Below are 19173 nucleotides of genomic sequence, written 5' to 3'. Positions count from 1 at the left end.
GGCGGCGGGCTTAGGGGAATGGGGAAAAACTGCGATCTCACTCTTCAACCGAGCCAGTCACCTTTCTCAATACTGCCAACAACAAGGGAAGGAAAGCGCAGTTTTTAAGAACCTTGCTTTTAGAAATAAAGGGGACTACAGTTGGGGTTTCTCTCCCCTAATCCTCCAAAATGCATCAAGATTTCTGGCAATTCTGAGTCACCACACTCCCCTGCTTTTGCTCACCTAACAAGAACTGGTTTAGGGCCTCTTGGGTATTGCTTTCTTCAAACCCACTGTGAAGCGTTCTTTGACCAATGCAAGAAACTTCCATCATAATACATCAGAATAATACTGGTTTTCTTAAACAGAATTTACTAATCTGAAATAGAATTATCCAAAACTTAATAGCAAGAAGTTTAACTATTTTAAAAAATAGAATGGCATCCTGCCAAGTCAGTCCCGTCCCATCCACAGCCTGGTGCAGGGGGAGTGATTCCAGAGAGCCAAGATTCATACCGCCAGTGTATATAAAAAGTGTGTATTTTGGTCCATTTACCTACAGTGAAATAATTTTACATCAGGAATCTTGCTGACAAAAACCAATGCTTGTTGCAAGAAAACCACCACCTCGGAATATTACTAAACATGCCTCAAACATCACTGTCACTTAGTTCTTTGCATGGATATAAAGTACTTAAACAAAACAACTCATCATATGCTCAAATATTAGGTAAATAATTTAATGATGATAGAACAATAGAATTTCTTTAAACACAATATTTCAAGTTACTATATTTTTGTCTGGAGTACAAATCTGAAATGGTACAAATTGTACCCAAATACTGAACCATGAATTAAGCAAACAGAATGAAAAAAAAAATTCTCCTGACTTTGGTTTCCATTCCTTACTCCAACTCACTCTTCCTTGCCTCAGACGGCTTCTACTGCAGACACTTAGTTCAATCCTTAAAGGACAACATGAGAGGGTCTGCTGCCAACAGGGCTAACCCCCAGACGACCCACAGGCGCCGGGCAGGGGGACCACAGACTCTGAAGCACTTCACTTCCTGCTGGAAGCCAGTCCCATTTTCTACTTCGCTTCAAGCCAAGACTGCTGAGATGAGGCACCCCTCAGTAGCTACTGACCATTTAAGTACGGAGAGAAAAGCAAGGTAGAAAAATTATTTACATTCTGCCAACAGGGACAGACACACCTGGTATGGACTACTATTAACATTGTCAGGCTGCCTGCTTTCAGTCTCACAGGCTGCTTAAGAACACTTTTTACTGCGAGAGCCCTTGCTGGTCTTGGAGTGGCATGGAATGAGGCGGCTTGCTTTAGTGGTGCCGAGGAGGACTCTCTTACACCAGGTGGCCAAGGAGCAGCTGCCCATCCCCAAGTCTGGGGATCGGATGAACTGGGGTTTTTGTTGTGGTTAGTACACATACATGGCAGAGTTTAACAAAACGACTTTTCCTGTTTCCTTGCTTTATAAAGTCACACCCCCACATGGTCATCATTAAAATTCACTGACTGCCAGTACCAAATGTGAAAGGCTCCGAAACTGTAAAAGCAAGGCAAGCAGTATGGATCCTGAGACATGTTAGAATGGGTCAGCCCAGACATTACTCACAGTGGAGTGCAAACACTACACTGTGTCTAGTTCTGTCCGAGATGGGAGGACTCCACCCATGAGCCCCATCACTCAGTCACCAGACAGGGAACGAGGGCTTCTCTTGGCTTTGGCGCTCTGCTCGCTGGATGGGTTTCCAATTGGTGCAGGTAATGAGTGAGAGGCTCAAAGTAGATCAACAGCCCATAGATGGTCCAACACAATACTCTGGAATCCCACCCAGACCAGGAGCAAGACAGAAGCTAAGGGCTGTTGTCAGCCACAAGCTGACTTCACAAAGCACAGCAGCACAGCCCCCTCCCTTCAGCCCCTTCCTCAACCTAAAGCCCAGCAGACAGGAAGCTCTTTGGGAGAGGAGAAGGGAAGTTGGCACAGGGGAGGGCGTGCTGTTGCCCGAAGGCCTGATGCTCTAGGCCAAACCCAACAAGACATCAGAGTGTAGAATATGATTCCACCTAGAAAATGAATGGCACTATTTTAACAGTAGAGCATCCTGGGAAAATCCAGGATGCCTACTCTGAAACTTAAATCAAGAACATGGAAGCCACACCAGTATGCAGGTATGGTCTCCTCTTTAAAACACAGATGGATATTTTAGTTTTCAAGCACCACAGGAAAACTTTTTAAAAACTTTAACCACTTAGTATAGTATAGGTGTTAAGCAGATTTTAAAAGAGACCCTACATATAGGATGGCTTAAGCCATCACTTATAACCATCTTTATGAAACGTGGTTTACGCCTCTAGGTTTTCCTGGTGAGATTTGAGATCAAACATGGAACAAAGTGTGCTTCACTCACAACACATAGCCATCCAGACTGCATGTACACACATACAGGGTTACGCAAAAGCCCTGATATAACTATATTTAGCCTTTCAGATTCGGTACAGACGGCCAGCAGCTCGCCCTGAAAGTCCCACCAAGGACAAGAGCAGTAACTTTTCTATTTCAATACAATTATGAGCAGAAATTACATGATGCAAAATAGAAGTCCTTCCATAAAGCTGAAGATTTAAAGCAGAAGAAGAGAAGACAAAAACAAATTTCCCACAAAATCAAAATAATTCCACATTGGTCTTGTACTCCATGAAACCCTGAGATGAACTGCAGTCCTCAAACGCCTGTTTGGATCTAGGTTCGCCAGAACACGTCAGTAAGCTTCAAACTGGCTCATCATCAACTTTCTGCTGTATTCATAGGCCAAAAATAGTGCCCCGTTGGCAGGGAACGCTCGGATCATAGTAGGTTTCAGTCCAGAATACAAGGCCATTATTCCTAGAAGATAAAAGGTGATGGAAGACTGAGACTCCCCTCCTTGGAGCCACCCCACAAAGCTGCAAAGCATAGATATTTTTACACTTAGAAATCCAGCCAATAGCACTAAAAACCAACGAGTGATGGAAAGACTTATTTCCGGGTTTCCCTGGACTGACGGAAACAAATCAACTAACAGAAACAGGACAAGTGTCAGGTCTCCCAGCAAAGCTGGTTGATGCTTAGGTAACATATAGCAATTCCACACCTGGTTAACTTCTGGTAAATGGATTGGGTAGAGCTGAGGCCTCACGTGGGCAGACAGAAGGCAACCACAGAGCCACAGGAGGCAGCAGCCTTGCAGCTTCTCCTGGGGGGTGAGGGCCACGAGGCATTGGGCCAGCAGAAAGAGCACCGGCACTGAAGTCAGAGACCTGTTTCTAGCATCAACACCAGCGTTGAAGTCAGAGACCTGTTTCTAGCATTAGCACTGCCCAAGGTAGTTATGAAGAACTAGTTAGATAATTGAGGTGTGAGTACTTTGTAAAACCATAAAGTGTTACACAAATTCAAAGAGGGGTTACTATCAGTAATGTACAAGATGTCTGCACTCTATTTGGGATACAAACGAAACAATTTCTGCATATTGTTATGGTGCTTTTTTTTTCTTTCTCTGCTTTATTTCCCCAAACCCCCCCTGTACATAGTTGTATATCTTAGTTGCAGGTCCTTCTAGTTGTGGGATGTGGGACGCCACCTCAACATGGCTTGACGAGCGGTGACATGTCCGCACCCAGGATCCGAACCCTGGGCCGCCACAGCGGAATGCGCGAACTTAATCACTCGGCCACGGAGCTGGCTCCTGCTCTCTCTCTTAAAATCAAGACAGGGACATTCACATCCCAAGGTTTAAGACGTACAGTGGATGCTGGAAGGACAGAACTTTACTCACTAGTTGCATAAAACTGGCTTTAAACAAACATTAACTGGGAAATCTTTATCCTCCTGCTTAACTCTAAAAATTGATAGCAAATTACCTTCAGAAGTTGCTCAGTGCATTTCTAATTCCAGAAGTCTTAGCATTAAGGATGTTGTACATTCTTTTAAATCCCTTCGTGGTTCTTAGAGATCATTTTCTGATAATACATTATGTAAAACAAGTGGTGCTAACTTCAAAACACCTATTCCCTTAGACAAAGCCCCTAGTTAACAATTCCCTCCAGGCTATTGAGAACAAAGAATCCTGACAGGTACCCGGGCCAGGGGTTAGGAATAAGAACTTTAAATTTTCTTGAGAGTAATGAAACTAACTAAACTAACTAACTAACTAAACTAAAGACAGGGGGTTGGAAACAGAAATCCACAAATGTGGATTAATATACAGTACTAGAAAAGGGATATGCGGCGGGGGAAGAAAGCAATTACACACCTGACCACCTCAATGAGACTAGCACCGAAATGACCAGCCCCTCTAAACATACCTCCTGTTTCTGCCATTACCAGACTCACCTTCATTTCTCACAACAGTTATAAAGGTTCCAAGAAATCCTGCCTGTTTCCCCGACATGGAAAGAACTTGAATTCTGGATTTTATACAATCCACTGGGTATACAGCAAGCCAGAGGCAGATTCCACCAATGCCACCACTTAACATCAAAGGGACAGGGCCTAGAGAAGAAAATTAGCAAACAGTATTTTGTCTCAAGGGCAGCTGATGTGATATTTCCAGAGGCCAATGGCAGTGGCCGGAGGTAGGTACAAACAAAAACGCTGCAAACACAATTCCCTGAGGAGACTGTCGAAGCTCTAAGAGCATAAGGTTCCGGTTGGTGGCCTGCGTCTACCCCTCATCATGCCAGGACGAGAAGCCCGAGTGAGGGTCATGTTGAGGCTGATCACTGTGGCACTGTGGCCATCCTGTGCCATCCTTGGAGGGCTGGCCCCTAGAATCAGCAGGCCCCCAGCAGCATGGCAACGCCTTACAGGAGGAATGAGAATAGAGGCCACTGAAATGCAGGGTGAGGCATTTATCAGCCTTCTCTTAACTATCTTAATGCCCCACAGCCCTGATTCTTCCTTTACCATGAAAAACCAACGTTGTCTTATTAAACAAGGCAGTTAAGCCTGGGAGCTTGACCAACCCCAGAATAAGTCCACCAACCATGAAGGGAGGTGTTCAAGAAAAAAGTTATCACCCATGTGATTCAAACATTGATATGGTTGTATCCAGCAGCTAAACAGAACAAACTAGAAAGAACTACACTTTTCACTGCTCTCAAAACACTATCAAGACTTATTACCAAGTTCTAAGTTTATTGCAAGCTGACTTATAGGTAATTTCCCACAGGGAAAGTAATTTCTATATTTCTTCTTCCCGAAAATAGATCCAGAAGAAATTCACAAATGTTATTCTAGGGAAGAAGTTCGGGATGTGCTGCTCCAGCCCCTGTCCTGAGGAAATTATGAAGCCCAGAAGAAGATGCTAGAAATCATTCGGCCCTGTTACTTTCTGTGATTTAGAATCTCCCCAGTGCCAGGTGGATCCCCTACAAGGCGGCGCAGAGTGCACAGAATCCGCAGCAACCATAGAGTCGGGAAGCGGACACCATCAACCCACCCGCCGTCCACGCAAATACATTTACCTAGTTCATCTTTTGATCTCCCAGATGCAAAAAACGATCAGCTCAGTTCATAGCCACCAAAGAAGAAGAAATAGCCCGGTACTTCTCGAAGTAAAGTGCTCGAGAGTCCATGGTAGAAGCCCAAGGGGCCATCCTTCCTAAGGATACTCTTCACGACAGACCAAACTGTACTGGGAGGAGACACAGAGAGACAGTTACAGCAGGCGAAGCAGCTGAATCTGTAAACAGAGAACCAGAATTCTAAAAGGCCGCTGTGGGAAGGAAATCTCAGGGAAGCTCAGATACAGCTATTTTATAACAACCTTTGTCACCTGAACTACTCCAGGGTAAAGAAATCTCATTAAAATGGATGCACACATTTCTAGAAGGCATATTATCAAAGATGTAAAAAAGCTAACATCCAATTTTTCAATACGGAACAAGTGAAATTACAATAAGGAGTTGTCCAAACTCAGCAAGAATAAAACGGTATCCTATTTGCCCAGTCCCTTACCTCCCTCGATTTCTATCTCCCCAACCTTTCTTTTGATCTGCTATGTTCTGAGAAAATTGGTTCAGGTGTTTAGGGTTTGTCTTATTCTGTGTCAGTGCAGGGAAACGAGCAAGTAACATTAAACATTACTTTAAGGCAAGACAAAAGAAATTCTAAGAATGGAGCTACAGCTCCTGTAAGGCAAGAAGCACCAGGACTTAGTTCTTAGAGAGGTAGGGGTGCAAGGCTTTCTAATTAAGCAGATCCGAGTCCTGCAGCAGCCGGAACACAGCACCCCGTCCATCTAGACTCCTCTTCCCGAGTACGTGCGCCGTGGCAGGAAGAGCGCAGAACCCGCACACTCAGCAGCCTGGCGGACCCCTCACTCCTCACTTTGTTCTCAGAGAGCAGGTGACTCAGTTTGGACCAATGAAGGACCAAGCCCAGAGGTAATAAAGGCCACCTGCTTTTGATGATTATCTTCCTTCCTCGGACTTCAGAAGGCTTCATCGGGTATTATCCATCAGCCAGGTCCTTCCTGCAACGCTGCTCTCATCCTCGGATGTGAACGTAACAAAGTAACCCAACTCGACACGGCCAGCCTACCTTCCCATCCAAGTCTTAACCCCAAGCTACTCTACACCCCTGCGTGGCCACTGCTATGCCCAAAATACAGTCAGCCAGTACTTACTTTCACGCAAGCTGTCCATCTGCCTAAGTCCTTTGGACCTAACCATTTTCCTTAAAAATACCTTAAACCACTTCAAGGGGCATGAGGGCAACTTTCTGGGGGCTATTAACGTCCTACTTCTTGGGCACTGGTTACAAAGGCATGTTCATTTCACACTTACGATTTCTGTGTGTGTTCGCGTTACTGTGTACACATACTATCTCAATAAAAAGTCTTAAAGACTCACAGTTTTGGACTCTGGGCTATGAATAATAGATTCAAATTGGTTGCAAAGAATCCCAAGGGTGCAGGAAATTGGGCTCTATTACAAACCCCAGCCTCGCTGCTGCAAGGGGACTGGTAACTCTGAAAATGGTCAATTTATCTACCAATTTTCCCCAGTGGATTGACAGGGTCTGAGTTAACCACAGCAATATTCACCCCCAGAACTGCAGTCAGCCAGATGTGAAGATAAATAAGCAAGTTTTGAGATTAATCAGGATAATAAATTGCTTTACAATTCAAATAAATCATATTACGTGACATATACACCTTCACAGGGTAACTAGGATCTTTCAAGACTGAGCTGGAGAGGAATTTGATCTGAAGGGCAGCTATGCTCACAACGGTCCTGCTCAGTGTTCCCAGAACTGGCGCCCTTTGCAGGTCCGCTTGAAGGATTAGGGAGGGGCGTAAAGAAAGTTACCGCGGGGATCTGAGGTGATCAGCCTGAACATCTACGTGAAACCTGGGAAAGGGCATCAAATATTCATCTCAGAACCAAAGCGGCCCTTATGAAGGCTCAGTTCTCACACACAGTTCCAAAGCTGTCTGCCATGTGCCTCCGAAAACAGCTGGGGATCATGCCTTATGCCCTCAACCGGTCAAAAGGGGTAGAAGCTCCTGGCTTCATCACTTCTGGGGTATTAAACACCTGTCTATGATGTTCTGTGGCCTGGGGGGTGGGTCCGACCACCACAAATAGTCCGTTCAGAAAATTATTCTGATTGGTAGAAGTTCTAGAAACAGTATTTTGGATTAGACACATCTGTTTCTATATCTGTCACTTAATTTTAGTACAATATATTTTTTAAAATACTCAATACATGCTCGAGACCTAATGTTTGTGCCCAAGCGGTGCTTACTTCTGGCTTTTGGCTATCTTCCCCGACATCTGCATTTCGTACATGGTCTGTAGCCGGCACTTCACAAGCTCAGTGGGGCAGAGCACCAGGGCAGCAAACGCGGAGGCGAAGGAACCGGCAGCCGCATTATGCAGGTCACTGAAAGGACACAGCACAGGAGACCAGTTACCTGTCCAGCCGTTCATTCATGCAGCACTCACTGCGCTGAAACTCAGTGGTAAAGGAGAGGGCAGATGAAGGGAGAGAAACACTTCCTGAGCGCCCACCAGGAACGTGCATGTGTTGTTTCATTGAAGGATCTGCAACTCGGTGAGGCGAACAGCAAGACCCCAACTGCCACACGGAGAAAACGACACTTAGACATGATACATGTTGTGCCCAAAGTCACACAGCTGCTAAGTGGCAATGATAGGATTCGAACCCAGGTCTGCCTGACTGCAGGATCCATGCTCCTTTATCAGTCACAACGCTACGGACTGAATGTTGGGCCCCCCACCCCAGATTCCTTTGTTGAACCCTTTAACCCCAATGTGATGGCATTTTGCGGGCGGGGAGGGTCCTGTAGGAGGTAATTAGGTTTAGATGAGGTCACGAGGGTGGAGTCCTCATGAAGGGATTAGCGCCCTTATAAGAGACCAGAGAGCTAGGTTGTGCTCGCTCTCTGCCATGTGAGGACACAGCAAAGTGGTCCCTCTGCAAAACAGGAAGAGGGCCCTCCCCAGACATGGAACCAGCTAGCACCTTGATCCTGGACTTCCCAGCGTCTAGAAGTATGAGTAACAAATGTGTGTTGTTTAAGCCACCCAGTCAATGGTATTTTGTTACAGCAGCCAGAACAAGAAACACAGTGACACACAAAACAAAACCAAAAACCATGGAGGAGGAAAACATTACCTATAGTCCCATCACCCAAAAACATACACTATTAATACTTTAGTGTATTTGCCGCTAAGCTTTAAATAAAACTAGGTTCTGAGGCTATGCCTACATGCTCAAAATCCAACCTGGAGCAGTGGAGCATATAACTGCCACAGATGAAAACCCAGGATAAATTTTTAACCAAAAAGCTGCCATTGCAAAAAGATTTCCCAGGTCAGCTGATGACCGCCTCAACCTCAGCAACAGACGGCATGAGGGTGTGATGGTGCCAGAGGAGAGCATAAGGCCGGTGCACGTCAGCAGTTCGAGGGTTGTAGGTAAAATGACTATACTGGAAATGTAAACGGAGGAATGAATGCACATTAGTCCAAAAGCGGAAGCACTCACCTCATCTCCTATGGGTTTAGTACCACCAGCCACAGTCACCAGCACCATGCATCAGGAGGTGCATAACGTCTGAGCGTCTTTTTTTGTGATGTTGGCAGCCATTGGTAGTCATTATGGAGATCTGTTACTTTATTAGGGGTTGTAAAATGGTGATATTCCTATTTAATTCTATGATTTTTTTCATTTATTAGTTGGAATAACTTGAAACATTTAAATACTCTTTCTGAAACATGAAAGAAGAGAGCCCCATTTTTCGTTGAGTAAATGTTAAAACAGTAATAATGACAAGTCCAAGTATTGAATTTGAATTGCCTCAGGGTATCTGAACAGGACTTCCTGTTTGTAAATACAGTTTTTAAAAGCTTCTTAAGAAATTTTATGATTTCTGATTTCACTCTGATTGTGATTTCTGTTAAATGCCAACTGGTGCTAAGTGTAACGTAATACTTCTTTTGTTTCATTTTTAACAGGGACGAGGAGGAATAATGTCACTCACAGAGGTATACTGTTTAGTAAACCGAGCTCGAGGAATGGAAGTAAGAATAGAATATTTAGATATTCTTTTAACTAATTATAGACTTTCTTAATATAGTACAAATTCCCCTATAGTGAATAGAATTTGAGGAAGGGTTGTGAATATCAAAACTATTTGGAGAAGCAGTGTGGTGCAGTGAATAGAATACTGCCCTGGGGTCTAGGAGGTAGATTCTGTTCCTGGTTTTGCCAGTGATTTGCTGAGTGACCTTGAGTAGCTTACTTAACCTCTCTGGACTCAGGTTTTCTACCTTTAAAATAAGGGTTTGGACGCACAGATACCTTTCAGCTCTAATGTTCTGTGTTCGTATTGCTGTGATTAATAAGGTTGAGTGTGATGCCCCTTCTCTGTGATAGTCACCTGTTTGAATTAACTGGGTTGGATACCAATTGCCTGTAAATGATACAGAAAAAGCTGCCCTGCTTCTTTGGCTCTGAATCTGCAGCCGCTGTTCAACTCTCATTGTCCCTTCACACCCAGATGTCCTTGGCCTCCAGGGTTCTCACCGTTGTGCCCTCTAAATCAGTTTTGTGGTGTCAGCTCCATGCAAATGACCCACACCTGTCTCTCCAGCATTCAGCCTGCCCCATGAGCTAAGCCTCTGCTCTGTTCTTATTTCAATAGTCATCATAACTGCCATCAGTGAGTGTTCCCCATCCGCCAGGCACTCTGCAAGGGTTCCCTCATCTAGCCTCCCAATAACTCAGTGAGGGGCCTACTTTTACTGTCCCTGTCTGGGGGATAATTTGGGGAAGAGGAAATTGAAGCTTAGAAAGATTAAATAATTTGACCATGGCAAATTATTTGGACCCAGGCTGGGCTGGCTCTGGAGCCATTCTTTGTGACTCAGAGCTGTGCTTGTCAGCCACCACATGGGCTGAGTCTTTAAGGCCATGTGGTCCAGAAGGGTAGCCGCTAGCTAGCCACGTGTGGCCACTGTGAACTTGAAGTGTAGTTAATGTAAACTGAGAGGTGCTCTAAGTGTAAATTATACATTGACTTTACAAGATTTAGTACAGAATAAAGAATTCTTAAATATCTCATTAGTAATTTTTGTATTGATAATGTGTTGAATTTTTGGACCTATTGGGTTAAATAAAATGTACGTATTAAAACTAATTTCACCTGTTTCCTTTTATTTTTTTAATGTGGCTACTAGAAAATTAAAAATTACATTTATGACTTGCATTTTGTTTCTGTTGGATAGCACTGCTTTAATGAGTAGAAGTCTGCTTCTTTGTTAATCCTTTTTGCCTTGTAGTGATTAAGCTACCTAAAATCCTTGATAAACGATGCTTTAAGTTTGCTCTTCTGTTTCAGTGGTCATTATAATTATATAGCATCACTCTATTAATTTTCAGTGTAAACTGGATTTGTTTCCCCATTAGTTGCTCTCGCCAGAAGATTTAGTGAATGCGTGCAAGATGCTGGAAGCGCTGAAATTACCTCTCAGGTAAAAGGTCCTCCGCGGGGCCTTGCTGGCTGTAGTCGCTGCTCCTCACAGAGTGGACAGGCAAGCGCTGCCAGGTGCCGTCCTGCAGGGCCAGCCACCATATCGCCCCTCTTGAAATTACATTCCGTGTGAACAGAATTCACTGGGCCCACAAGCATCTCTGTCATTCTGGCCTCCATCCTTAGGGCTGGGCGTGGCCTGCGGGTGCTAGTAGTCTGACGGCTGTGGATTGAGGGCAGTGAGAGTAGAATGTAGGCACCTCCCATGAGGCCAGAGTAACCAGCGCCTCCTCCCCTAGACATTTTGCGTTAGTTTCTGGAAGCTTAGAAGTGCAAATATTGAGCTGTGAATTACATTTTCCTTATCCTCAGGTTAAAAAAAAGTAGCCATACGTATTTCTGGATTATAGAAAAGCCTCTGGATTATAGTTCATAATTTTATTACCTGTTTATTCATGAGCTTTTTAGTTATGCCATGGTTGCTTGTGGTCGTTATGTTTTAAAGGTTATTTTGTGTTATTCTTCCCCTCATACCTGGGCATAAAAGATATCAAGAAATACTTGCGCCTCCTCAGGGGTTGAAAATCCCGGATATTCATGGCTTTGTTCTCCCATCTGCGATTTGTAGGCTCCGAGTTTTCGACAGCGGCGTCATGGTAATTGAGCTTCAGGCCCACAAGGAAGAGGAAATGGTGGCCTCAGCCTTGGAGACAGTATGTGAACCCGGCTTCCTCTGGTTATTAGGGCTTGCTACCAAGACGCGATGCTTAGCAACTTGAGAAACAGGATTTCCTTTTGGATTTAACTTTACTAAAAAGTAACATTTGAAGACCCAATTAAAAACAGTTTATCATTAATGAATAAATAGTAATCAAAATTATACTTTGAAAGCTTTTTGAAACTTACCGATACTCGTAACGTCTTGTAAGTAAGGAGATAGAATTAGTGAGGCGTTCTCTTTTCATTTGATGCCCAGTGTTGAGAACAGGTTCTTAACTCTGTTAATCAGAATGTTACCCATGACTGAACTTTTTCTTTCAGTAACACCCACATAAGCAGCATTATAAAACATCACAAGTTGTTTTGTGAAATAATTGCTTCAAAAAATATGAAAAGCAACTGTAGTTTAGATGGCTTTTGCTGGCCAAACTGCTAATATTACTCATTAGGATATTTGAAATATTACTGCCTTCATAGCCTCTGCGGCGAGCCTGTATAATTTGAATAACTCATATTTATTATGCTTCTAATTTTAAGCTAGATGAAAATCCCAAGACTATAGGTATTTCTACCACATATTTTAAACTACATCTGTAGATAAGGGTCCTCAGTGGAGCGTGTAATATGCACTCAATTAGAATTTGTCGTATGTTCCTTCTTAGAATAGCCAATAGTTCTTTTTAAGCTTTACTGTAGCGCCTTTGTACTCCTGCACTGTTTTACTATGCACTTCGTGATATTTTAACCTCTTCTCTGTTTGTTCTGGGTCCTTCAGCTTTTGCAGAATTAAACATTAGTGAAGAAGAGGTGGTTCTGTAGTGGATATTCTTACATTTAGTAGGAAATTCAGTCCGTTATTCCTGAGTATACTGGTGGACGCTCTCCTTAGGTTGGCGCCTAGACGGTCCACACCATCACATTTTTCTGCTCTGTGTTTCTGTTAGGTTTCAGACAAGGGATCCCTAACGTCAGAAGAGTTTGCCAAGCTCGTAGGAATGTCTGTCCTCCTGGCCAAAGAACGGTACGTAAGGTCCTTGCTCTTCATTACACCTTGTAGTTTGTGTTTCTGAACAGACACATGATTGTGGCTTTTCCTCTTGATTTCTAGGTTGCTTCTTGCAGAGAAGATGGGCCATCTTTGCCGAGATGATTCCGTGGAAGGCTTGCGATTTTACCCAAATTTATTTATGACACAGAGCTAAGGGTTTTGTATTTGAAATACTTCTTGTCTGTATCTTTGCGTCATGTAGAGGTTGTCTGACATTGAGCTCAGAGTAAACCCTGATAAACTGAGCATTTACAGGAACTTTGCAGTATAATATAAAACCCTTTTAATTTCTCCCTAAATATAATGGTCCAGGAAGGTTATTTAGGATAAATATAGGAAAATACAGAAAAATGAATGACAACGTGAATTTGAAATCATGCTACAGTTGTAAAGAACCCTCAGAGTTGAACTTGAAATATGGTAGTTTTTCACTCAATCCTCAAGTCTGACTATTTTTTAAGGAAAGGAATTTAGTTCATGGGGGAAGATAAGGAGAAGTTGCATGTTTGGACAGGTTAGAGTGTTATTTTGGTGTGAGAAAAATTCACTGAATTATAAATAAGGTTTTTTCCTGTATCTAATGTGCCCATTTTGGGGGGTTTTCATGAAGCAAGTCATATGTACGGTGTCGTCTAAGAACCTGACAACATTGGAACAAATATCAAACTGCGGAATGCTGTCAGCAGCTCCTCCTAAGGGCTTTTCTTTGGAAGCAGCCATACGCATGTCTGCAGCAGACCAAATAAAGCACTTAAAAAGGGAGAGAATTTTATTTGTCTTACGTATATATAATCTGAGTAGTTTCTTTCTTTCTTTTTTTAAGTGATGATTTCATAGCTGGCATTTAAAGAATGCAACTATGTCATTTTGTTTAAAAAGTACTGTGGATTTTGAAACTGAATTAAAGAGCTGTGTAGACATGCCCAGAGATAAGATTACAAATTTGGGAAGCAGACGGCTCAGGAATTCCCCAGGATTGTTGTGCAGGGGAGGGGCTGGGAGAAGCTTGAACTAGCTTAACAGGAACCTTGGTGCTCTTTGACCTCGAAGCCAAGGACAGGAACATAGACAGTGGAAAAGTAAAATGTCTCCTTTTCCTTCCCTTAAGGAGTTTCAACATTGAACTTTTAAAAATATTTCTATCACATTCTAGCAATATTTTTTTTCTTTACCCCACACATCATAAGTTGTGTGGAGAAACTATCTCACCAAACAGTATTACCGAGGTAACAAAAACTGGCTGATGTTGAATTTAGATTGCTTGAGTTTTCAAGTGGACTTGCCTGCCTTCATATGTTACTGTGGTACAGCATACAGTATGTCGGCATTACCTCAAACTCAGGGACCCCACGGGGACGAGAACACCCTCTTCCTGAGACTGAGTTGGAAGTGGAAGGTAGCAATAGTTTTTGACCAAGTCTCTGGAAGGGATAGTATCTGTATCCAGAGAACGGTTGAGACCAGGAGGAGGGGATACCCAGGGCCACACTCTGGGGTCCCTAAGACATTCTCACTGAGTGAGGTGGAGGGCCACTGCCTGAGGCTACTGCAGATGCCCTTTGGGGACCCTTTGCCTTTGCAGGAACCCTCGGCCGCAGACCCAGGGAATCCCTCCAAGTGCAGGCAGAGTCTGTCCCTGATCCCTGCCTGAAGAGTGGCTGTCACTGCTTTGTGTCCTCCAGTGTCATGGGAATGTTGTGGCTGAGGCATCCTGCCTTACTTAGTCTTTGTTCTCCAAATCTGTCACTGATTCTATATTGTGATGACAGATCCCCGAATTCCCCCATTGCTCAGCTTCAGGTTTGTTTTGGGGAAATTCAGTGTCGGCTGCCCAAATCTTTTGGGTCCTTGTGTGAGCCTGTTTATGTCACTCCCTTCTGAGTTGTGCTCTCACTGCTCTGGCATACTTGCACGTGCACACGCACGCACACACACATGATATCTGGCTACGGCTTGTAAAAATTACAAAGATAAATAATCTGTTTCACTGCTTAATGAGTTGCAACTAAGGTTGTTTGGGCTCCTGGATCTAGCTCTCATGGTTCGGATTCATTACAGCAAACTCCCATTGTTCACCATATTGATTTACAGTAGTGTGACAACATTAACAAACATGGCACAACCTGAATTGTATAAGGCGAACTAAAGAAGAAAAGTGACATATGAATATATTTTGCAAATGTCACATTAACTAAAAGACAAATATGAATAATTTCATTGTTTAATTTTTTAAGTGGGCATTCTCCACTGTTTCCAGACCTCTGTATGTATATTTTTATCTCTCTCTTTTTTTTTTTTTTTTGCCAAATAAGGTGTTATTTTGGTCCTCTGTTGGTAGAGGTTTTGTTTAAATAGAGCCAATCAGGCCCTAAGTGCAAAAAAGTTCTGTCTTGGTGCTTATCACTGGTGTGGTTATTATTTTTGCTTCCCTAACTTTGCTCTTAGGAGCATAAATCTGTTTGTAGCTTTATGGTAATGGGATATTTCTAGTCACATACTGTCAAAAGTTTTTTTACATTGTACAAGTGAAGATTGCTTTCAGGATTAAATGATTGGAATTAATGTATATAGAGTAAAGTTTTTGCAAAATTTAAAAACGATGTTTCTTGGCGTTCTTTTTAAATACTCTTTGAAAAATATATGAAAATGATAAACCTTTAGTTAGAATAAGCCAGTATGTTACAATTTTTTTGTTTAGATTTTATAATCAAGAGTTGATTATAAATATTTATGACCTCAAGCTCTTACTATTTTAGTTTTAAAAGAATGGGAAATGGCTCATGAACTGTTTTCTTCTAATTCCTGATGTGAATTCCACTGTTGATTGACCTTGTGTGTTCATGTGAATGTACTGTCTCTCATTCCCTGTTACCAGACAAATCTGACCAGACGTGATTGTCAGCATTCTCATGCTCAAATACTTAAACTGGTTCTTCTTTGCCCAACAATCTCAGAGTTTTCATTTTGTTTCAGTAGAGTCACAACTTATAAGGTAGTTAGGTTTCAAAGACTGTGCTAAAGACTGCCTAAGGATGAAATCGAGCATGCTCAAAATGATCCTTGAGAATCTCTTAAACTGCCAATAAAGTTCTCTATATTAGATTCCCTGTAGTGTGATACATGAGGATGAATAGTTTATGAATATAGTAAGTACAATATATAATACAAACTACACATCAACAGTAGACTTTTACAGCACCAATAAACTATTTAAATATGGATCCTTTTTTTTCCTGAATAGGATGGTTGAATTTATGTAAATTTATTGCTGATCCCATCCATTTTTCTAGAGTGTAAGCTCACAGGGCAGAGATGTTTCTCTGGTTTGTTCATGGATAGATCCCCAGAGGCCAGAACAGGGCCTGGCACACAGTATGACTCAATAAATAGTTATTGAATGAATTAACTCCGGTGTATCTATCTATTTATAATTTGGCTCCACTTTATCCTACTTTTTATCTCCCAGTCACTTCAATTAAAACACATTTTTTTTTAATACATACTGAATTTGTGTGAGGAGCTTTGTGGGCCATTGGTGGGGATACAAAAGTGAATAAGATACAGCCCCTGCCCTTAAGAGGGTGGCCCGGTTGGGCAAAGAGACATGTGAGCAACCTTAATTGAAGATGGAAGGAAGTCCATGCCATGAAAGGGGCACAGGTACCACGCTGTGGAAGACAAGGAAGGAGCTTTTCGTTTTGAGGGAGGGACCTGGGAAGGCCCCGTGGGAGGGGAAGAGCTTGGTAAACTAGACTCACGAGGACCAAGAGATGGTCAGTAGGTGGCAGGCATTGGGTCACGGGAACAGCGTGAGGTGTGCCTCTTCCTGTTGCTGGGACGCTTCCCCTTGTCTGTCCAGACTTCCCATCGTTCCTTCTTCCCACTCACACCCCTACCCCCACTAATCAAAATCATGCTTTGCTCAATCCCACCTGCTCTAGAAAAATCTGTTTCCAGTACACAGCTCTATTTCTAAACTCCCTAAGAGTTACTGTCCGTCTCATATACTTGACTGTGTTTTATCTTGCTCTCTATTTGTTGTCTTGATGCCGTAATAAAATAGAGAAATTGGATTTCTTTGAGTTCAAGGACTTTCATATGACACAACTTTTGAATTCCCACTCCTAAGTCAGTGATTGTACAAGGTAGATCCTGGTTAAGTACTAACTGAATGGAGCGATTTTGGATTATAATGTGCCATGAGTTGACTCACAAACCTAAATCAGTCCTTTACCCTTCTTCCCAAGGGGCTTCTCAACCAGACTTGTCAGGGCTCAGCCTGTCTGAGATACACTATCTTATTCAAATTCCATGACACAGGCCACATCCATGATGTGGGAAGCACTCCAGAAAAGTCAGGTTAACACACATGTAAGATCTTGTTATTACAGTGTGAAAACTGGGTAATTCGTGTCCTTCCTTGTGCCCTGATAATCAGGAGTCAGTTAAAGCTTTTCTCTCAGGGTATTATCTAGGGAAATACAAGATCTCTCCATTTGTATAAAGGATGTTATTGAGATAGTGAACAATTTTCACACAATTTGCACAAGATCATTAGACCAGTCACTGACCCATAAAGAGAATTCAGGATATCTAGACAGCCAGCTTTAGTTCAATACTGACAAGAACATACCGCTGTCCTTTTGAAAGCTTTTTTTTCCCTTCAAGTCTATGTGCCTTCTTTTAGAAAAGATTAAACTGTTTTAACTGTCCAATAAAGACAGTAATACAGTTTGGTGAGAATTCTAATGAAGGCAACAATGACCAAGCATCTCAATAAAGCTGTTATTTAAGAAATGACCAAGCACGTTAACCAGCCACTTGTACCTGGATTGAGGTCCTGGGGAGAGAGTGTCTTTGAAAGATTAACGCAGAGCAAGTTGCTTTCTGACTGTTTCACCCAGTCACCAGAAAACTTCAATATAACCATTATTATATGCCTTTTATAGTGAAGGAAAGGAGGGATTAAGTAATTTGCCCAAGGTTACAGAGGCAGGGCTGGAATTAATCTCAGCTGTATCTAACTCCAAAGCCCACTCTTTGCCTTGAGCTTTTGCTTTTAAAACTGAAAATGCCAGGGACTGTGGCATTTGAAAAGGAATCCCAATTTGAGCTGATGAATGGATATTGGACTAGATAATTCTGTTGGTAGTGAAAGTGGATAATGACTTTAAAGCCTCTTTTGAAACTTTGGGTAGATTAAATGAATACTGCTAGAATTAGTTATTTGACAAGATAAATACTTAGCAAGTTTAGTACCTCTGGTAAACTGATAATTGAATAATTGTGCCATCTTTTAAAAGATTAAGTTAGATTCAAAGACCTGCAAATGCTGTATTTTTTTGTTTTAAAAATTGAGGTAGGGGCTGGCCCCGTGGCAGAGTGGTTAAGTTCGTGCACTCTGCTTCGGTGGCCCAGGGTTTCGCCAGTTTGAATCCTGGGCACGGACATGGCACCGCTCATCAAGCCATGCTGAGGCAGCGTCCCACATGCCACAACTAGAAGGACCCACAACTAAAAATACACAACTATGTACTGGGGGGCTTTGGGGAGAAAAAGGAAAAATAAAAATCTTTAAAACATTAAAAAAAAATGGAGGTAAAATTTACACAGTGAAATGCACAGATCTTAAGTTGGATGAGTTTTGACAAATGCATAAAAAATCCATGTAAATCGCACACCAAACAATAGAAGATATCTGTCGTTCCCAAGAGGTCCTTGGTGCCTCTTTCCCATCACCTGCTCCCCAGAGGCCACCACCGTGCTCTGATTTCTACTACCACACGTTAGTTTTGTCTGTCAAGTGGTGTATTTTGTGTAACAGAAAAGCAAATGGTGAAGTGCGTTGCACTTCACAGTGGACTCGAAAATGACAGCTCTTAAGGTGAACTCCATCCTCTTGTGTTCTTTTAAGAAGACAACTTTAACACATGCGGATTAGAGTTTTTTAAATGTTCTTTTTGATTTATTGAACAACCATTTCTGGCTGCTAAGAAAACGAAGATGCACTTTACCTGAATTGCTTCCTTTTGAAACTCTTCGATGACATTTGGGAAACCAAGTTTACAACCCACCAGTTATGCACTTCAACGACTGACTTTTGTGTTACCCCAGAAGAAAATGACGCTGGGGAAGTGACTGAATTTGAACTGGTGGGAGACTGCTGGCTTGTCCTTAAAATCCAGGTCCAGCCTGCGGGCTGCGGGTGTGTGCGCGCTCGGGGCTCCGCACCCGCTTCCCGCAGGCCCTGGCCGGCCAGGAGCGTTTCCTGCCGGGTTTCCCGTCCAGCAGCGCGCTCGCCCGGCGCGGGCAGGAAAGGATGCGCAGCCCAGAGAGGGCGGGGGCAGACGTGG

At 42.8% G+C, this 19173-nt stretch overlaps 1 protein-coding gene and 1 pseudogene across 1 annotated transcript; one reads left to right on the top strand and one right to left on the bottom strand.

Moving 5' to 3' along the window:
• Positions 1 to 710: 710 nt before the first annotated feature.
• LOC139046614 (mitochondrial ornithine transporter 1-like) lies at positions 711 to 8859 on the bottom strand (annotated as a pseudogene).
• Positions 8860 to 8876: 17 nt separating this feature from the next.
• On the top strand, positions 8877 to 15095 carry LOC139046615 (vacuolar protein-sorting-associated protein 36-like). The gene is made up of 6 exons (XM_070520587.1): positions 8877 to 8995; positions 9536 to 9601; positions 10989 to 11053; positions 11681 to 11765; positions 12717 to 12793; positions 12881 to 15095. Exons 2-6 carry the CDS (start codon positions 9551 to 9553, stop codon positions 12972 to 12974), a joined length of 372 nt encoding a protein of 123 aa, XP_070376688.1. The 5' UTR covers positions 8877 to 8995; positions 9536 to 9550; the 3' UTR covers positions 12975 to 15095.
• The last annotated feature ends 4078 nt before the right edge of the window (positions 15096 to 19173 follow it).

The sequence above is a fragment of the Equus asinus genome, chromosome 11, assembly GCF_041296235.1.
Source record: "Equus asinus isolate D_3611 breed Donkey chromosome 11, EquAss-T2T_v2, whole genome shotgun sequence".
Taxonomy (NCBI): domain Eukaryota; kingdom Metazoa; phylum Chordata; class Mammalia; order Perissodactyla; family Equidae; genus Equus; species Equus asinus.
This window is presented reverse-complemented; position numbering and strand designations above follow the sequence as displayed.

Excerpts from the sequence above, each read along its gene's own strand:
- LOC139046615 (XM_070520587.1), top strand. The coding sequence starts at position 9,551 with ATGTCACTCACAGAGGTATACTGTTTAGTAAACCGAGCTCGAGGAATG. Across the intron at positions 9,602-10,988 it reads ACCGAGCTCGAGGAATGGAA|TTGCTCTCGCCAGAAGATTT; the intron begins GTAAGAATAGAA and ends TTTCCCCATTAG. Across the intron at positions 11,054-11,680 it reads GCGCTGAAATTACCTCTCAG|GCTCCGAGTTTTCGACAGCG; the intron begins GTAAAAGGTCCT and ends TGCGATTTGTAG.